Consider the following 21,472-nt stretch of genomic DNA (forward strand, 5'->3'; position numbering starts at 1 on the left):
TCTGTTTTCTGTTTCATTCATCCTATTGGTGAGGCTTTCTCCTATTATTTCTAATTGGCTTACTGAGTGTTTTACTTCCTTCTTCATTTCAGCCTGAGTATTCTTTAATATTTCTAGCTCTTTTCTGAATTCATTCAGAAGTTTATCCCTATCTTCTTTCAGTTCTTTGATTTCTTTGTTTGTGTGTTCTTTAAATTCACTAAATTCTTTTATCATGTTTATAACTGTTCTTTTGAGTTCCTATCCTGCATTATATCTAGGGGGTTCTCATTGTACTCCTCTAGAGGATTATTGGTATTTGGTGGGGATATGTTATTTTGGTTTTTCATGCTATTATTTTTTCTCTGTGATTTTGACATGTGAATTTCTTTTGTACTTTCTGATTCTTGTGTGCGACTCAGGCCTTCAAGTTTAAGTCTGCTTCTGTTTGTGAACTTTATGTGTCTTTGTGGTTTACTTTTTGGGCATGAAAAGCTGGTTCCTCTAAGCTTCTGGTTCTCTCTTTTGAATTTATATTGGAGTGGCCAGATTGCTTTTGTCTTCAGGAGTTCAGAGGCCCAAGTCAGATGAGGATCAGATGTTCTCAGGCTTTCTTCTAAGGTCTAGATCCCTCCAGGAAAGATTTTGGCCTCAGGAATTTGGGGGTTGAACTGGCCTGGGAGCAGGGCCCAGGAAAGATGCTGGTCTAGGGCAGCTGGTAGCCATGCCACCCAGAGATGCAAAGAGAGATGGGGCAGGACGAGGCCCCAAGGGCTCCTGGGGACAGCACTGAGGAACTGGGTTGGTCTCAGAGAGAGGCCTGTGGGTCAGAGAGAGGCCTGCTGGTCATGCAGACCCAGGGACTTGATTTCTTATTAAGCCAGAAATCACTTTATTTTATTTTATTTATTTTTATTTTATGAGTATGTGTGAATTGCCTGCATGTATGTAAGCACACCTGTGTCAGGCAATGCCCACGGAGGACAGAAGAGGGCATTGGATCCCTGGAACTGGAGTTATGGACAGTTGTTAGCTGCCATGTGGGTGCTGGGATTCAAACCCACATCTTCTGCAAGAACCACCAGTGTCCTTAACCCCTGAGCTATCTCTCCAGTTCCCAGAAATTGCTACAAGTGGCATATAAAATAGCACCCCTTACTTTTTACCAGTTTTGAGTTTTTTGAGATTTTGTCACATGCTTTTTTTGTTGTGGTAGTGGTAATAGTAGGGTTTTTTTGTCTTTGCTTTGGTTCATTTATTTGTTTGCTTATTTGAGACATTTCACCCTCTAGCTCAGGCTGGGCTGGCAGATTGGCCTCAAACTCATGGCAGTACTCCTGCTTTATCCTCTATATTGCTGGGATTACAGGGATGAGCCACCATGCCCAGCTTGTCACATGGCTTTGTGTGTATACTTGTATCCTCCCAAATGAACAGTAAGCTCAGTGAGGGTCAGGTTTCTTTTATGTTGTTTGTATCCTTCCAGCACCCGGCATGCATTCTGCACACAGTATGTGTTATATAAATTTTGGTTGACTCAACTGAATATTTTACCTGTATTAGTTGACTAGGGCTGTCATAGCAAAATACCACAAACTAAGAAGCTCAAATAACTAAAGTGCATTGTCTCCTAGTTCAAGAGGATGGGGTTTGAAAGGGTTGGCACTTTCTTAGGACTGTAAGGCCAGGTGTCCTTCCTTAGCTTATAGATGTCTGTCTTCTGTATTTCTTCATGTTATCTTTTCTATTACATATCTCTTTACCCACATTTTCCCTTTTTATGAATCTATCAGTCAAATTATATTAGGTCACTTCTTTAAAAATTATTTTTATTTTATGTGTATGAGTGTTATGCCTACATGTGTGTAAGTGCACCCATGTCATGCAATGCCCATGGAGGTCAGAAGAGGGCATTGGATCCCCTGGAACTGGAGTTAGGATGGTTGTTAGCTGCCAATTCAAACCTGGGTCCTCTCAAAAAGCAGCAAGTGTTCTTAACTGCTAAGCTACCTCTCCAGTCCTTCAAATTGTATTAGAACCCACCTTAATGAGTATGTCACATTAACTAATTATATTTGACATGACTATCTCCATATTGTATGGTACCTGAAGTTAGGCCTCAACATGGGAATTTGGGGTACAAGAAATTCATCCATAATAATGATCTCACTGAATCATAAAAATACAGAGAACAGGGTTTAAGAATCAGCAGTTAGCGTGCCTGATTCTTAAATCCTCTCTTACCCCACGCCAAAAAGAACATTTGTAATTTTAATAATATTTTTGGCAACGGATTGAGGGTTGTTTTTTGTTGTTTAATGTGTCTCTGTGTGCTTTCCAGAATGGTTCCCATTGCCTAAGCCTCAAAGCCATCAGATTTTCTGGAACAGGTAAGCACCACTTTAGGAAGTTCTCTTTACTTTAGGCAGGGAGAAGAGACAATTTCCCAAACCTCAGTACACTGAGCAACAGCCCCCAGAACCTCCATTGGAACCCCAGAAAGATGCCTGTGGGAGAGCAGCCCCCCCCACCAAGGGTGTTAGTTTTTCTCTATGAACCATTTTATTTTCATTGAGTTTGGTCATTAAAATTGCTTTGTGCCCCTCAGTCATGCCCCAGGCCCTGAGAGTGGGAGTGTTGGCCTGCAAGAAAACCTAGTGGGTTTATTATTCTCTGACACAGAGAAACCAAATAACATCATTGAGTGGCCATTGGAGGGGGAACTTGATTCATGGAGGTCATGCTTTCCCAGGCCCTCTCAATGTGGTCTCAGCTCAGACCAGGGCAGACTTTTATTACCAGCTTTCAACAAATCCCTAGTTTCTTTTGCAAAGTAAAACAGATAATAGAGACATTCCGGGAATAGCTAGCTAACTATGCTGAGCCAGGCAGCCTCCAGGGGAAGAACTCAGTGTTTTCGGACAATGACCAATTACAATAACCAGCATTATTTGATCTGAGAGTAATTAGTGGAAGCTCTGTTCTTTTTGCTTCAGTGAGGAGGCAAAAGGGTCAGTGAGGAAAACCTCAGAGACAGGAGAAATGAGCTCAGATGTCAAAGGAAAACAGTCTCGCAGGTGAGGAGAAGGAGAGAGTTTGATCAGCCAAGATCCTAACTGAACATTTGAACATCGGTCTCTGAATGTGGGGAGTGGTTTAATCTAACCAAATGTGGTTTGATTGCTCCATACATACTGTTCACGTGTTTTTAAAAGCCACTATCTAGGGTGAAAACCAGGGCACAAAGAATAAGCAGAGAATCACAGACATCTAGGGGATCTTTTATTAGGAAAGATGGGGCTCCCCAAGATGTCCACATACTCCACTCTTATTTTCAAAAGCCCCACATAACCTGAACCCCCGCCCATTATCTTGGAAGCATGCTCCAGGAAACTGCTGTTGATCGGTCCTTCAAGATGCTCAAACTTTCTCTTGCCAGCGTAGTACGGCTCCCTAACCCTTAGCTAGAGATATTTGAATTTCCATACGGCCCTGAAGCTTTCTTTCATTTCACTCTTGGCTTTTTTAAAACTCCAAACCACAAAGCACCTTAATACTCTTATGCAGCTGCTGTCACCACTGTCAGAATTCTGCCACCAGCTTCCTGCTGTCCCTCTTCCTCCCACCCATCCCTTTCTTTTAGGGCTGAACAGGACTTGAATTCTCTCAGTATCACCTGGCTTTCCTCACTATACATCACTTACTGCCTCTGCCCGATTCTTTTGCTCTTGGCCTTTGCTCAGACCCCTCTGTTTCTCTGCTCAGATCCTTGAGCAAGGAGTACCTGGAGCTGGGCTCACACAGTAGCCATCAGTCACGAAAAGCATTTCAGTTTAAACATTTCTAAATTAAATTCAAAGCTCAATTGTTCAGTTGTACTATCTGTATTCCCAGAGCTCAACAGCCACATATGGGCAATATTTACCATATTGGACAGAGGAGAAATAACATATTTCCATACTTTTGGGAAAGTTCTGTTGGACAGAGTTGGCCTAGATTAGCATGTGAGAAAATTCTTGGCTCTGCAGAAGCCATTAGGTAGGATATGTACCCACAATGTGCTTGGCAGGGAGTTGCATAAATTATTACATTCATTTTTACAAGTGGCATTCCCATGTTAAACAGGAAGGAACTAAGGCTCAAACTAGGTAATCTGGTTAGAGTCAGCCAGCTAGGTAGGTGAAGGCCCAGAATTCACCTGGTATACAAGATCGTTAGTGGACTCAGGTTGTAAGTGGTAAGTGTAAGTCAAGAATAGCTGAGGTGCTGGGCATGATGGTGCACGCCTTTAATCTTAGCACTCAGGAGGCAGAGGCAGGCAGATCTCTGTGAGGTAGAGACAGCTTGATCTATGTAGCAAGCGCCAGGTGAGTTGGGGCTATAGAAAGACCCTGTCTCAAAAACAAAGAGGTACTGGTAGCTTTTCTATGTGATTCCTACAGAGGTGCAGTATAATTGCGCACCCTAGAAAAGGACCCAGGGCTTTGCTTGGGGTTTAATGCTGATCTTTTTAAGGCAGGGTTTATGAGTATACACTCACTTTTTAGACTGATACGCAAATTTGAGGGTAGCTTTTCTAATGTTGTTTCTTCCTAGTGCTTCTAGTGTTTCTGATTGTGAGTGTCTATCATGTCCTAAGCTAGAGCATTAGAAAAGTGGCCACTCTATCCCTACCCTTTTCTCTTTCTATGGATGCAGGGAAAAGCAAAGTACTCAGGTGAGCTCATGGTGAGCAGCTTCATCCTCACTGTGAAGGTCAGTGGTAAAATGTGGGGAGGAGATTTTTTAACCCTCAGTGCCAGGGTATGCTAAGCAATTAAAACTGTTGTCTCATTTCTCTGAGAACAACCTTATGTTGCATGTGTTGAATGATGGGTCAGTAGATACTGTTTTATGTAATCACGAAATCTAGACAGGACATGTTGGATAAAGAATAGACCTGCCAGTCCTCCTTCAGGCCACAGCAAGTGAGCAGGCCCCCACCCTAGGATTTCCAAATTTCTTCTTTATCTTGTCTATGAAACAATTAGAGTTAGGGAGTAATAACCTGTTTGCAGAAATAGTTTCATATCGTGGGAATCAGATAGCCAAAAGTTTCTTATGCAAATCTCATGCAAAAATTAGACAAATTACAACTGGAGGGCAGGACCTACACCATCCCTGCACCGTGGCATGCCCAAGAGGAGATGGGCTTCTGCTTGCTGCATGCTTCCTCTATGTGTTGGTGTGTGGCTTTGACATTAAGCAGGCCCCTCCAGGTTTGGTTTGATTGGTTCATTCATGGCCATTCAGCTTAAGGTGGAATGTCAGACATAAGCCCTGACCTCCTCCTGCTTTATCTAGGTCAGGGATCAGGGCTCTTAGAACAAAACTATTTTAGACTACATAATTCAGTCTGTTATGGCAATATACTTTTGGTAGGTTATCATCAGCAAGAAATTTATTGTTCATAGTTCTGGAGGCTAAGAAATCTAAAATGAAGGCACCAGCAGATTTGATGTCAGGTGAGGGCTCTGTGCTTCTTAAATGGTAACTTCTTGGTATGTCTTCATATGGTAGAAGGAGCAAAGGGGTTCCCTCAAGCTCCTTTGATGAAAATATTGACCCCATCATGAAGGCCTCTTCCCCATAGCCTAATTACACACACCCCCAAAGGCCACATCGTCTAACACCCCCACCTTGTTAAATTTCAATATCTGAATAGTTTTTAAAAACACAAACCTTCCAACCAGAGGAGAGCCGGTTTTGTTTTTTGTTTGTTTTTTATGCGGGGGGTTTCTTTTTGAGACAAGGTCTCCCTGTAGCCCCAGCTGTCCTGGAACTCACTATGTAGACCAGGCTGGCCTCAAACTCACAGAGATCTGCCTGCCTCTGCCTCCCAAGTGCTGGGATTAAAGGCATGTGCCACCACGCCTGGCTCGAGGAGAGCCTTTTTATACACAGATGAATCCATGCATTTGTATGATAATTTGGTGAGTGCTCAAACTATACTAGACTAGGGTGCCAAGAGTCAGTTTTGCCTCATACCTCCCAGAGCCAACCACTTGATAGCGCATAATAGTTGCTTAGTACATGCATTTGTTCATCTCTAAATATCTAAATCAACATAAAGTTGACTTGAGAACTTGAGAAAATCCTTTCTGCTATTTGGGTGCTTAACTTGCTCTGCTCAGCTTCAGCTCAAGAGGAACCAAGACTTTTTCTTAGCTAATAACCTGGAGCTGAGCTTCAGGGACACTGTTAATAATGGGATTTCTACCGAAGCTTCCCTCCCACCCCCAGAACACCATGTTTGCTGCTTTGGGCATCCAGAGTCCGGAACATAGTGCCAAACAGGCCTTTCTGCTTGGCTGGGCTTGTGTGTCCTTCCAAGAAGAAAACTTGATAATATGTTTCTGCTTCTATAATTACAATTCTATGTCCTTTATGTGCACATGGTACCCAGTGACATGAGGAAGGCAGGGAGCTACATGACAGAGGCTGACATCTTCTCCCTTCATCTTAGTAATAGACAGGTATAAGTTTAGGTAGCAGTTTTTTGTTCTTTGTTTTTCCCTTGCCACCCATTTTGCTGAGCCCAGGAAAGTTCTATTTGAGACGTTATGTTCCTCCTAGCCATCTCCTTTTCTTTACCTTTTGTTTTTCCTCTTTATCTTTCAAAACAGTGACCTCTGGAGAAACTTACTTTCTTTCTTCCACTTTTCCAGGCTGGGTGGGGTTCCTGAAGCAGAAGACTTGGCCTCCCAGATGCTAAAAGGCTTCCCTAGGGACCGTGTCTCAGCCCAGGAAGCCCTGGTTCATGATTATTTTAGTGTCCTCCCATCCCAACTGTACCAGCTTCCTGATGGTGAGTGGATTTGTGTGGGTGTTTGTTCGTGTGTGTGTGTGTGTGTGAATTAAGTCTCAGTGTCTCAAGTATTTTCCTTCAACACTGGAGAATCATAGAATTTGCCCCCAAAAGTGAAGTCAGAGATTAATTTGTCTTCAGGAAGCAAGTTGAGATCCAGTCTTACCTGAGCTTTGCACAAGTCTCTAAAGTTCCGAGGTGCTCATGGGGAGAGGTGACAAGGGCCTTCTTGTAATGATGCAAACCTTTCCCACACCCAAGCGTACACTTAGAAATTGGCAGAGATGAAAGTTGCCTCTGAGTTGTTTGCTTTAGCTATCATCTGCCAGGAGAAGCAAAACCAAGGTTTCTAACAAGCCCCTTCTCTCTTCCATGGAAAGTAAGATGATAGGTGACATGGATATGTCAGGAAGGAGAGCTGGGCCTTTCTTGATTGGTAACAGGATGCTGCAGAAGGAAGCTTGGAGGTGGGGCACTGGGGGAAGGGAAGCCTCCTTTCAGGCTGGCTGCCCACTGCAAACACAGATTACCCTGAAACCAGTCTTTGCTGCCTGGGCCTGAAGTCATCCTCCAAAACTGAAAATCCGCTGAGGGGTCACATGGCAGAAACTCTCCTCATGTTTCTACGAACCCCGCCAGGAAGAGCTTCACCAAGGGTGTGGGCTGTGCGGTCAGGGTCTGGGCTGTTGAGGGTGGGCAAGAGAGCGTATCCTTAGGTGAGGTTTCTTTGAAAATATCCACCATTCAACAACAACAACAACAACAACAAATAGTTTTTTTCAAATCCTAAGCCAGAAAAAAGAAAGCTAAGCAGGAAGGCCTAGGGCTCAGCCTGAGAAGAGGGGAGTGGGGTGGGAGTGAAGTGGGAGGCAGTGTGGGGTACACTGAGGTACAGAGCTACTGCCCAAGAGGCATAGTCACAGCCTGGCCCAAAGCACCAGGGTTTGTAAACACAGCTTCTCCGGGTTCCAAACATTGTCCTGAAACAGTCCAAATCTCTTTGAGACTTATTGAAGCGTTTTATTTTGAAAGTGAGTCACTTAAGATCTCTAAAAATAGCCAGGTGTGGTGGCGCACACCTCTACTCCCAGGACCCGGGAGGCAGAGGCAGGCAGATCTCTCTGTGAGTTCAAGACCAGCCTGGTCTATATAGTGAGTTCCAGGCCAGCTGGGGCTACAGGGAGACCCTGTCTCAAAAACACCAAAAAAACTAAAAAAGATCTCTAAAAATAGCCATCATCACACAAAGGTTAATGTCTTACTTAACCCTGTAAGGAGAGTCAGATATTAGAATTTATTAAGTTGCCATTAAGTGTCAAGAACATACGAAGTGCTGTAAAAAGTGGAGGAAAACGAGAAACTTGTCCTTGGCTTTGGGGATCTCAGGGAGAGGGAGGAAAAGAAGGTGAAAAAGAGGAAACGGCACCCTCGTGCATATATCAACACAAATCATATCGAAGCAGCTAAAATCTGTGCGTAATCAACTGCAGATGTCGGAAGACTGCTTGTGCTGAGGACAATTCTTTGGAGAAATGAGGATAATTCAAGCGAGATAGAGGAATCCAAAGAGGAGTTTGGAAGGAGATGAGGAACTGGCTTGGGCACACGGGTGACATGAAAGGCTTCACAGCAGACAATTCTCACTCACTCATTCCTTCCTTCCACCTCCTCTCCCTTCCTAGTCTTCACCTTCCTACCTGTGCCCAAGATCTTCCTTCTTAGCTTTGTTCTCTGGGTTTGGGATGCCAAACATCCCATACATGTACATGTTTTGTTGCACACAAACCTATTTGCATCTGTCTATTTAAAGAACCTTCCCCCATTAGCCTCCTCCAGAGTCTATTATTCTGCATGCTGAGAACTGCTAGAGATCTTCAAAGTTTTCTGGACATCAGCTTTTTAATTAAGAAGCTGTAATAACCATCAAAACTGATGTGTTGTTAGGAACTTGGGTTTGAGTCTTCCTGGATCATCTGAAGCAAAGCTACTAACAGATAGACTCTGGTACACACACCATCTAAAGAGTTTTGGTATGTGTGTGTGTGTGTATGTGTGTGTGTGTGTGTGTGTGTCTGTGTCTGTGTCTGTGTCTGTGTCTGTGTCTGTGTTTCTGTGTCTGTTTTTGCATGCACACTAGTAAGAGAGAAAGAGCAATCTGTATTCCTTCTCTGTTCACCTCACCACTGAGCCCAAATCTACTTTGACACTTTTAGAAAAATGAAAAGATGGAATCTTGCAGGAGCCTGCCTGTGCTGGGGGGAGATGAGGAACGCTCACAGCAGGAGGAAAGTTGACTTTTCTTTATACATATAGGGGTTTTTCCATGCAGAGTTTAAATTATGCCTGATAAAAGGAGGTCCGTGGATGTTTCAGTTCTTTCAAATTCTCCTGGCTTCCTCCCAATTAAATGAGGTTTGTCAAAGCCACAGGGCTCTGCTGCTGCTGCCTTGGCGGACAAGCACTTCCTGCAGCGACATCTCGAATCCCTGAGGGAGAAGATGAAAGGGCCAACGCCAAGAGACAGAGGAAGGGGGGATGTGATTGTGTGTGTATGTGCGTGCACGCATGTGCGTGTGCATGTGTGCTTGGGGTGGGTGTAGAAATATTCACAGACAGATCAACATTAGGATGTGAGGCAAGCAGACAGAAAGAGCAAAGCTATCAGGAAAATTGAGGAGAAAAATAGAGGAAAAGGGAGGGAAGCCACTCAGGGACCAGTGTGTGCCCCTTCACAACAGTGACCTCCTTCAAGGGCACATCATCCACTAAGGGCTGCATTCCCTAGGCCTGGCACTGCCAGCCCAATTTTCATTGCCCCTGGCAAAGAGCCTTTGTTAACAACCTGCTTTGAAGACAGAGAACCCCAGTGGGTAAGCCCAGCTCCCAACCTGCAGGAATGGAAAATCTCCATCACTGAGGTGGGCCGACCCGGGCTTGATAACTGTGCACAAATAAGACGAGTTCTCATGAGTGATGTGTGAGAAGCGTCTCCCACTGTAATTAGGTAAGAGATTTTGCTCCCTGGTAGCATTTCAGTACAGAATCGTTGAGGAGCTTATATTTACATCAGTTTATTATTCTGGTCACAGGATAACAGAGTTGTCACTTTAAAATATATTCTGTTTGCCCTTTGATCTGGAAGATGCCAGCTCTTATTGTCTGCCCTCTGAAGAAGACAATTAAAGCATGAAACCTGTAAGTGGAAAATATATGGTGAGCAAAGCACAGCCTAAATCCGGCGGAAGCCTGGTGTAGAAATTCCCCACAAGTGAAATAATGGCTCTCATCCATCTATGCCAATTTTCATCAAGCCAAGTCTCCAACGACACTTTCTCTAAATCGTGGCAGTAAGTTTAGAGCCAGAAGAAATTGATCAAGGGTTATTTGCCATGAAAACCGAGGAATTCCAGGGTTAGTTCCCATTTGGAGATCACTGTTCAACAGAAAAGCGTGATAATGAGAATGGGTAAGCCTGTGGGAATGTCTGCCAAGCTCTGATATTTTCCCTCCTTGGCTATTGAACACCTGAAGAAACATTTGCTGAAGGAGAAATTATCGGTAGTTCCTCTCAAAACATACCCATCGGCAAACTAATTGCTTTTGCAGATGGCCAGGGAACGGCTCTCCCCACTCCTGCACCGGCTCACGGCCACACTTGCGGGCCTCCTGGCTGAGCCAGTGGCCAGGCCATCAGCTGGGACAGTGAGGGCCTAAAATTAGGCCTTTGGCAGCTCTCTAAACTTAGCTGCAGGTTCAGCCTCTTTGCTTAATTCCGGATGCCCTCAGCATGAACTTGGGCTCTGGGAAAGGAACACCATTTAATGTTTGGGGGGTTGGGGGTTAGAAAATCATTATGCTGTCCCTTCTAGAAATGGCTCCCCTCCATTCTTACAGGAAGCCCTCCAAACACTGTCCTTGGAAAGTTAAGACTGATTTTGGAAACTTGCCATTTTGAAGTACACACAATGATCCAGAAAAAGTATTTTGTATCTCAGCCAGTAAATGCCACATGATTTAAGAGTCTGGTCCTTAAGCCATAGTCCTTGATCGTCAAGACATCAAAGGCCTCTCTCTCTCTCTCTCTCTCTCTCTCTCTCTCTCTCTCTCTCTCTCTCTCTCTCTCTCTGTTGGTCTCATTTTCTATCCAAATCCAGGTTTGAGCCAGTCTCTACCATTCCTTCCTGGACTAAATCCCCCCTCCCCTTCTCCTTTAAAATAGTTTAGCATCTTAGGAAAGAAAAATATATCTTGAAACTTAAAAGCTTTCTGTTTCACAGATAGTTTTGTAGAAACCATGTGCTGCACCCTGCGTAAGGAAAGAAGAACCATGGCATTTTCCTATGCCCTTTCTCCCACCACCACTGCCACTTTGAAAGCCCTTTGGTAGGCCTCTTCGTATCACCCCATTAAAATCAGAGCCATATTTTGTTTCACTGTCACTCCAGTAAAAGAATTTCAGGCCTTCTTTTAACATCATGTCTTTAATACATTTGATGACCCTATGACACTACTTCCTAAAGGCCACTTCTTTAGTCTCTCCTTCCTTTTTCTTTTCTCTCTTCTTCCTCTTCTTCTTCCTCTCCTCCTCCCCCTCCTCCTCCTCCTCCTCCTCCTCCTCCTCCTCCGTACCTTGGGGTGGGGCATGTGGAGGCCAGAGGTCAACATTGCATGTAATTCCTCAGGAGCTGTCCACTTGGCTTTTGAGAGCAGAGACAGGATCTTGCACTGAGACCTGGGGCTCACTAATTAAGTAGGTTGACTGGCACTCATGTCCCAAAGATCAACCTATCTATACCCCTTTAGTGTTAGTATTACAAGCACAGGCCACCATGCTTTTTTGTGGGTGCTGAGGCTCAAACTGAGGTCCACATGATTGCATAGCAAGTACTTTACTTACTGAGCTATGTCTCCAGCTCCTTCCTTCCTTTCTTCTTTTCTTTCTTCTTTCTTTCTTTCTTCTTTCTTTCTTTCTTTCTTTCTTTTGTTCTTTCTTTCTTTCTATACTAGGAATTGAACCTAGGATTTCACAAGTGCTCTACCACATAGCCTTAGCCTCAGGTTGACTCCTAAGGTTAACTCCTTCGCCCCCAAATATAGATTGTTTCTCCCCACTTGTTTAGTCATTGGGTTTTATTGTTTTATTCTGAATTTCCTCCAATTGTTTTACTTATCTACAAGATCTGGATCTAGCATGGAGTCAGGTTTCTAATATAGTGGGCAAATTTTGTTCTAGTTCATTCATCAAAGATCTACCAAATGTCTATTAAGTGTGATGTTGAAGAACATAAAAATGAATTACTCATGGCCTTTATCCTCAAAGAGCTTACAGTCCTTAAGGAAATTCTACTGTTATGTAAAACAGTACAGATCAGGTAAGATATGTAAAGTGCTCTGAGTGTTCAGAGGTGAGATTAACACTGTAGAGATCCAGGATAACTGTCCTGAGGACCTTGAATGATGATGAGGAGTAGGGGGGAGGGTGGCCCGGTGTGCAAGAGTGCTTTCTGTACAAGCTTCAGGACCTGAGTTCAAACCCCCAGCACCCACATAGAAGTGAGGCGTGGCTGTGTGTTCTTGTAACTCCAGCACTGAGGAGCATTGAGCTGAGTCCTGGGAGCTTGCTGGCCAGCCAGTCCAGCTGAAAGCTTCAGGTTCAATGAGAGACCCTGCCTCAAAAAATAAGGTAGAGAGCAATAGAGCGGGACACCTAACATCTTCCTCTGGCCTCTGTGTACACATGGGTATATACATCATACCACACACACATACGTACACACACACACTAAAAAAAAAAGAAAGATGAAAATAAAGATGATGAGTCTAGATGGTCAGTACCAAAGGGCATTGAAGGAAAGAAATGCCATGTTCTTTTTTTTTTTTTTTCTGGACAAGGTTATATGTATCCCAGGCTGGCCTTGAATTCACTATGTAACTGGGAATGACCTTGAATTTCTGATTCTCCTGTTCCTACCTTCTGAGTGTTGGGATTAGAGGCAAGCACCACCACACTCAGTTTATGAGGTGCTGGGGATTAAACCCAGGCAGGGTTTGTGCATGCTAGGTAAGTACTGTACTAACTGAGCTATGCCTACAGCCGTCATGTTCCTTGTAATATTATTCACTGCCATTCTGGCGTCATCTTCTTTTAATAATAGTAGCATGATCTTGAAACCTATGCACCAGTTTTTGCTTCTATCACCATATATGTTCTTGTAATGATTTAAATATTTTAAACAAGCATGGATGGAGCTTGGTTTGGCTCTGTATGCTATATGATTTCAAACTGTTTCTGTTTATTGCTTTTGTTGTCTGGTTTACTCAAAGTTTAACCAGAATATTTTTGAGCCCAGGTTTCAGGGACTGGGGATGGTAGAGGAGAGGAAGAAAGATTCTAAGCCAGGTGTCCTCTTTGTGTGTTTATTTATTTATTTATTTATTTATTTTTGTTTTGGTTTGTTTTCTGAAATAAGGTTTTTCTGTGTACCTTTGGCTAGCCTGGACATCACTATTTAAACTGTATTGGCCTCAAACTTGTGGGTCATCTTCCTGCCTCAATCTCCTGAGTGCTAGGATCATACCTGCGTGCCACCACGGCAGGCCCTAAGCCAGGTTTCTTTATGTTATGCTGCCTCTAGGAGTTTGTAACATGGACCATTCTTTCCACCTGTATTTATTATTGTTGTTGTTGTGTGTCTGTGTGTGTGTACAGGTGTGTAGAGATGTGTTGTTCCTCAGGATGGCTATTTACCTTGTTTTTTGAGCCAGGGTCTCTCACTGGGACTGAACCTTCATCAATTAAGTTAGACTGGCTGACTAGAAAGCCCCAAGAATCCTCCCATCTCTGCCTCCCCAGAACTGCACTTCTTAAATAATCTATTAATATTTAAAAACCATAAATTAAGAAGCAAATTAAGGGGCTGGAGATATGGCTCAGTGGTTAAGAGTACTTGCTGCTCTTCCAGAGAACCCAGATTCAGTTCCCAACACCCACATGGTGGCTCACAACCACCTGCATATAGGTGCTGTACACAAATACAGTCCAGTATACACAAAAATTAAATAAATTTTAAAAAAATTTTTAAAGAGCAAATTAAGGCCTAACAAGATGCTTCAATGGGTCAAGGTGCTTGCCACCAAGCCTGACAACCTGAGTTCAATTCCTGGGACCCACATGGTGGAAGGAGAGACTTGATTCCTTCAAGTTGTCCTCTGACCTCCACATGTGTGCCATGGCAGGCACACACACACACCCTCACACTCCCCCATATACATATACATAAAATTAATAAATTTAATAAAAAATTTTTGAAAGGAAAAAAGCAAATGAAGAAATGTCTATCATAACACACATTTAATCATTTCCTCATTTAAAGTTGTTCTAACTCATTCCAATACATTAGGGGAGAACTTGGGTGGAGGTGTGAGTTATAGTGTTGCACAGATTTATGTTGCTAAGAGGTGCCTGCATCAACCAAGTCTCTCAACCCTGCCAAGTCTTTAAATTGGTTAAATTTGCTAGCATTACAAGCTGAAAGAATTGCCAAGTAAAGATAAACCATTCATGAAAAAGCAAGGGAAAGCATGGGAAAGGAGTCTAGAGACTGCTTATTCTACATGTTTATTACAAAGACATATCACTGACACCCAGGAAGAATGGTAGTAGCTGCCTCCATTAAGCATCTACGTGCTTTAAATAAAGTCTTATTCAACCTAGGCTGGAATTAGAATCCTCATATTACAGATTAGAAAATAGGAAATTGGGACTGCCAGGATGTGGTGGTACGTTCCTGTGATCTCAGCACTCAGGAGACTGAGGTAGGAAGATTGTGAGTTCAAGGCCAACCTGGGCTATTTACCAAGACCTTGTCTCAAACAAAAAATAAATAAATAAATAAATAAATGAAAGAACCTTGGGATTGAGATTGGCCAATTACTTGAAGTGACACAGCTCTAAGTGGCCGAGCCAAAACTTGACTTCACCTGAGACTTCCAGCTTCCGTCTCTTCCCCACTCATACTGCTGATGCAGACCTCTTGGGAACGCCAGAGGGAAACTGGCTTAGAGTCAGACCTTCTCTCCCAGTGCATGCCCTTTCTGCTGCTCTATATTTATTTTAAAGCCTTTCTGGGGAGGGTTCCACTTGTCCCCAAGTAACATGTTTAATTCCTCACAGTTGAGAGCTCAGTTTCATATCTCACAGAAATCCATAGCCCAGCACCACTGACCCCATCCCCAACGCAATCTGATCCTAGTATCTGCTCTTTTTTGCCCTCTTGCTTTTCTTTTTATAACATCCACACTCACCCTTGGGTCTTAAGATTTCTTACTCAATGGTGGTTACTGCTTTTCTTTCACTCTGTAACTCGGTTTTATAGGAAACACATTCAGAATCAAATGAAAAATGGGGAAAGGCATAAAATAGCAATTTGCACAAAGAGAAACAAAAAGAACATACCAACACGTGTGATTATAGACTCTCTGGGGTTGGACAAATCCAAACGACACTAAGCTGGCGACTTTTTCCCTTAGCCTGATGACTCCCAGTGCTGGTAAGCTTGTACTAAAACACTTCTCTGCTGGTGGGAGTATAAATTAGGGTGACTATGCTTCCATCCATTTCAGATTCACAGAGCCTTACACATCAGGAGCCACACAAATAACGACTCATATTTTTCATCAATGTACTTTTGTTCCTGGAAATTATCTGATGAAACAATTGAGTCAGTTAAAAAGCAGCAAAATAAAACCTAGACGAATGCAAATGTGGTAGCTATAATAATTTGAAAGTTAAAAATAAAAATAAAAAACAATTTAACAACTTAAATCTAGAACACTAGAGAACAGATTGGACAGATGTTGATGTCAACTGAGCACACAGTGCTATGACACCGTTTAAAACTCTTAACAGAAATGTGCTGTATGATGACAGTGTGTGAGGACATGAACTACAAGAAACCAGAGAGTCAGGCACAGGTTATAGGTGCACTCCATCGTAATCTCAGCATTTAAGAGGCTGAAGCAGGAAGATCATGAGTTAAGGAAAGCCTGGGTCACACAGCAGTACCATCTTCAAAACAGAAGGGAGAGAGGAAGGGAGGACTAAAAAGGGGAAAGGAGAGAAGAAAATAGAAACTAAAATATAAAATGACATAATCTACTTATGAAAGTTATTTGCATTCTACAAACAAAATTGGTAATATACAAAAATTTAAAAAATTCACTGGGCATAGTGGCACAAACCTTTAATCCAGCTCTCAAAAGGCAGAGGCAAGTGGGTCTCTATGACTTTGAGGCCAGCCTAGTCTACATAGCCAGTTCCGTACCAGCCAGGACTACATATTGAGACCCTGTCTCAAAAAATCAATAATAATAATAATAATTAATAAAATAAGGCACAAATATTCTTCTAGTTTAGAGGATTATAGACCACTTCCTCTCCTTCTCAAAGTTTTAAGGTTGACTATATCAAATTTTTTGTTTAAAAGATTAAGACAAAATGGTATGAGGGCTCTGAGCTCTGGATGGAGACTTAAAGATCTATGCTTTTTTCCTCTTCTTTTTTCCTTTCCCCCTGGACCAGATTCATTACTGGCCTTCATGCACCTGAATTTTTTCCATCTGCACAGTGGGTTGGCACTAGTTTCTTTTACTCCAGATTGAACTGAAGTTTGTATAGCCCTTTAGCTCACTGACTACAAGGGCTCATATAAGTGTGGTCCAAGGAAAATGAGATGCAAGAGGGAGAGGAAAAGCTAAATAGGCACTAATTAATTTTAAAAGGAAAGATCATCTGCCTTAATGGGAATGCATATGTACTGTGCCCCTAGTCTGAGTCATAAGTGCACTCTGAGTTAGTTAGCAACTTCAGTTTAAGGTACTGTGTGATCCTTTGGGCTTTGAAGATACGAAGCCCCCATACATACATATGAGCTAAAATTGCGGCCTCCTTATGCAGTAGTGTGCACTCTGAATAATTACACACGCTAAGCAGTTCTAGCTGATGGATTGATGATGTGTGAGAGTAGTGCAACAACCACGTGACGAGGGAAAGGGCAGGCACATTCTGAAAGGCTGGTTTAATGTCCAAGCTCTTTGTAATTTGTGCTTTCTCTTTTAGCTGGTACAGACAAGTAAGCAAGATTTGATTATCTTGTTTCCTGTGAAAGGTTATTTAGCCCTTCAATCCCATTAATTCACTTTCTGCTGCACTCTAGTGCACAGGCCTTCCCCAGGTTATCAGTGTAGGAAGAGTAAATGGAGACACCAGGATCAGATTTCTAAAGGAAGAAAGTTAAAGGAAAGTTTGAAAGGGGTGACAGCCAACTGCCAGGAGCTTAGGAACTCAATTAGACTGAAAGACAACTATCTCATTATCTCATTCTGAAATTATCTAAATACATAAGAATCTAAAAGTTTTAAATAAACTTGTCCTACTGACAGTCTAGATGACTGCATTTCTCTTCTCAAAAAATTTTTAAACACCCACTTTCGTATTTATTTATTCTACGCCGCAAAGCAGCTGTGATAATTATGCTGTCAGATTCAGTAAGCTAATGAGCAGTCACCAGTGTGGAAGGGCTTGCCTCGGTGAGACTGCAGAGGAGTGCCGCCCTGCAGCCTGTCCCTTTTCTTTCCTTTTCTCTTTTTCTTCCCCCTCTTTTTCATTTTCTTTTACTATGAGTTAGGAAGGAGAGTCTGGCAGTCCACAATCAAATTGGAATCCTTTTGATTAACTAGTCTCTCTCTCTCTCTCTCTCTCTCTCTCTCTCTCTCTCTCTACCTCACCTACCCCTGCTTTTGAGGGTAAGGAAGCCTCAGGGGAAATCCCAGCTTTTCAGAGACCTCTCCTTGAGACAAGCTCCTAAGTCAGCGTGAATTTGAGTGACTCAGTCATCTGCGAAATGTACACGCTGTTTATTTGTTTAACTGCTTAAGCTATAACATGAGCTAAAAGAAAGTCTAGTACAAAGGACAGCTTACAGCATCGCTGTGCTATTGTCTCATGCATTTCAGCAAAACTTTGTGTCACCAATTCCAGCCCAGCACATCTATAAAAGTCAGAACCACAGCACTGAAGCAATGAAGTCCCGCCCCAACAAGGCAGGGTCAACCTTGAAGGCTGTTTCTTTCCTTTGGGTGTGAACAGCTTCAGGCAAACTATCATTAAGACATTTTATGCCTTTGGCAAATCAGACATAGAGGGGTTTTGTCTTTGTTAAATTGTGAGGTGTTTTGAGCAGCCCAGGTTGGTGCAGACTGTGAGTCTGGAATACCTAAGTGGAAAGGATGCCCTGAGCAAGTTCTGTGCCCGTGCTGTGGTGACCTATGGCCCCCGCCTCTCTTATGCTAATGTTCACAACAACCGAGGCGATGACTGTTTGTTTAAAATCATATTGTATATCATGAACGTCACAGGTGTTTTGCATATATCCACTTTTTAAAAACTTTACAGTAATCTTCTGGGAAGTTTTGCTTTCCTCTCATGCTAATTAGCCCCTTAAGTCAGTGTTAACTTTTGAAGAACTTGGCCCACAGCTCTGGAAAGTGTGCTCAGAAACAGCAGGTGTTTAATAAACACAGGCCCCGGTGGAACTGCAAGCTGCCAGGATGCTCAACTAATCACATACGAACTATCTCTGATGGATAAGGTTTAAGAGTATTTTGACTTTGTGATAGTGTGAAAGTCATATGCATTCAATAGAAACCATGCCCAAGGCCATGACTGTGGGATCCATCATTTTAGATTCAGCCAACCTCACATATTCAGGAGAGGAAATTGTGTCTGTGTCAAACATAGACTAATTTTTTTCTTGTCATTATTTCCTTTAAAATGCAGGCAACAACCGTTTACATAATGTGAGACTTTATTAATGTGATAAGTAACCTAGAGATGATTTAAAGGATATAGGAGAGCATTATATGCAAGTACTGTGCCATTTCATATAAAGGACTTAACATCCTTTTGTATACACTGCAGTCCTGAACCAGGAGCCAAGAGATGATTATATTTCAAATTTTGATCTTTTCATGGTCTCTCTCTCTCTCTCTCTCTCTCTCTCTCTCTCTCTCTCCTTCTTTCCCTCTCTCCCTCTCTCCATCTTTCCACAGTGGGCAGGGGAAGATTGCTTCTGTGTTCCCAGTCCCACAGTCACAAGGGGAAACAACCAATGCTCTACAGCGTACTATGTTGCTAAGTTAAGATATTCAGTAAGTTAGATGTATCAAATGCTTTTTTGTTGTTATTGTTTTGAGACAGGGTTTTATTAAATGCATTTTTGATTTATGATATCTATACCTTTTTTTGAGACAGGATCTCTCTATAGCCCCAGATGGCCTGGAACTCACTATGTAGACCAGGCTGGCCCAAATCTCCCAGAGATCCACCTGCCTTTGCTTCCTGAGTGCTGGGATTAAAGGTGTGTGTCACCACATCCGGATGATATCTATCTTCTTTCTTTCATGCTGGGGATTGAACCCAAAGACTTATAATAATGGGTCAATCACAATATAACCCTAGAGTAAGTGGAGAAGCATTTATCTAGATGTTTTTTCCTAATTTATGAAAGTTGTGTCTTAGAGTCTATTTAGTCTCTCTTTAGAGCCTAATGTATCTGACAGTCTTTAAATCTTTGCAGAGCGTATCTAGGCCACCAGGATGCTCAATGCTCATCCTTGTTGTCTGCAATCCTCCCCAACTTCATCCACTAGTGTTTATTGAATAAATATGCAGGGACCTGAATTAAATAGGAAGCACTTGACAACTATTGTAGATTCGTGAGTCACCTCTGAGTCAGTAGAAATTATTAGTAAATAAGTCTACCTGTTTGGGTAACAGATATTATGGCAAACATCTTGAAAGATCTTGGGAAATGATATATTGGTGCTTTTCTCTTTTCCTCTTTACAGAGAAGTCTTTGTTTACAGTTTCAGGAGTGAGGCTGAAGCCAGAAATGTGTGACCTTTTCACCTCCTGCCAGAAGGGTCATCACCCAGCCTGGTTTAGCAAATGCTGGTGAAAAGAAGGGTAAAGTCACCGAGATCCTCGCAGGTAAGTGATCCCAGCAGCCAGACCATGACCAGAACCAACAAGAATTGCTGCCAGGTGCAGAGAACACTGTTCTCCTCTGTCCTGGGTCTAGCATGCTATCCCCACCTATACGGACAGGTGGCCTGGCAGCCTCTTCAGACCCCCATTTCCTAAGCCAGAAAAATGATGGCAGTATACATCTCTCCCATCTCTCCTGCTCCTCGAGCTGTGGCAGACTGCTAAGTTAAAGCTTACAGATCCTTGTGAGGACCATCTGCCAACACGGGTGCAAGAGTGGGTTAGAATGACACTGTTTTCCTTTAACTAGATAGATCTCATTGTCAACTCACATGGTACATCAGAGAGATAAGGGTGATCAACGGTCCCAGTTTTCCCAAGGGTTGAGAGGTTTCCTGGGATGCAGGATACTCAGTGTGAACTGACACCATTCCTGCTCAGCCAAGATATTTTGCCATCTTAGTGGTAAATTATCTTCAAGGAGTAAAGGGTACTATGGTAGATTTTTCCCAAACCCACCCTACCCTAAAAGAAGTTCTCCTAGCAGGCACAGAACCCAGATGGTGTGTCCCCAAAGCCACCATAGTATAGATACTCCTTCATGTCACAGGAACACTTCCCATGTTCACCGAGGAACACTGAGCCTTCTGTGATAGGTAAAAGAGACAGTAACCTAGACAGAGGAGTCAAAGTGAAACCATGTGTAGGGTCAGCCAGGTGACCCTGGCTGCATTCTCAACCACAACCCTATATATGATTTGGCCACCTAGTTGCCAACCATGAATTGGTTGTGCCTCCTAGATGGTAACCAGTGACACACTCCCTACACGTGTGCTCCAGTGTCACATGGCATTTTCCAGCTCTTTGAGGTTTTCTCTTGGATCTCCATCTCTGTCACCATTTAAAGGTGTCTATATATCAAGGATGTCTGCCTTCCAACTCTTCAGCAATGATTTGTCTTCAAATAATAGGGAAGATTAGAATTACAGACTGCTCCCTAGAGCAGTTTATGAAACACTTAAGTTTGTATTTTCACAATATACAATTGGAAATACAATTGTCAATGCAATTATACAGCATCCTCCACACAGTGTTTTTCTGTTTATACCATTTCAAACTAGCTAGTCGAGAGCCAAATGAACTTTAACTGCAAGCTCTGAAGTGAAGTTAGCCCTCCATAACATTATCAAAGATGCTAATTCTTTTTTGTGCTGGGGATTTGAACCCAGGGCTTAGCACATAGGCAAGCACACAATCCCTAGGCCTATCAATGAAAAGACTAATGAAAATGGCCATGATGTTCCCACTCCTATTATTTCTGTTGTTGTAATGAACTTTATTCTCCTTAAGCAGCCAGAAGGGAGGGAGAAAACCCTGCTTTTAGGATCTACAGAGGACTTCCACAAAGAAGCTACCTATAGACATAAAATTGGTCACAACAGAAAATCAATTAGATATAGTATATGAAGCTCCATGCCAGCAATGGAAGAAGGGAAGATGCAGATCTAGCCTCTGTTGGAGTAACCACATGTCCCTAGGCCTCTGTACTAACATAGAGATAAGACCTGTAGAGGATGAATCACAAGAGGGAAATGCTGGAG

General features: G+C 42.7%; 1 protein-coding gene across 1 annotated transcript in view; it reads left to right on the plus strand.

Moving 5' to 3' along the window:
• Positions 1-21,472, plus strand: part of Cdk15 (cyclin dependent kinase 15) — a 117,060-nt gene that overhangs the window by 92,544 nt on the left and 3,044 nt on the right. The window contains exons 11-13 of the mRNA XM_008835448.3: positions 2,321-2,369; positions 6,687-6,826; positions 19,733-19,874. Of these exons, the coding sequence (XP_008833670.1) occupies positions 2,321-2,369; positions 6,687-6,826; positions 19,733-19,842 (299 nt within the window). The 3' untranslated portion in view covers positions 19,843-19,874. The remainder of the gene's footprint in view (positions 1-2,320; positions 2,370-6,686; positions 6,827-19,732; positions 19,875-21,472) is intronic.

Source organism: Nannospalax galili, unplaced genomic scaffold (genome assembly GCF_000622305.1).
Source record: "Nannospalax galili isolate Female #2095 unplaced genomic scaffold, S.galili_v1.0 scaffold637, whole genome shotgun sequence".
NCBI lineage: Eukaryota > Metazoa > Chordata > Mammalia > Rodentia > Spalacidae > Nannospalax > Nannospalax galili.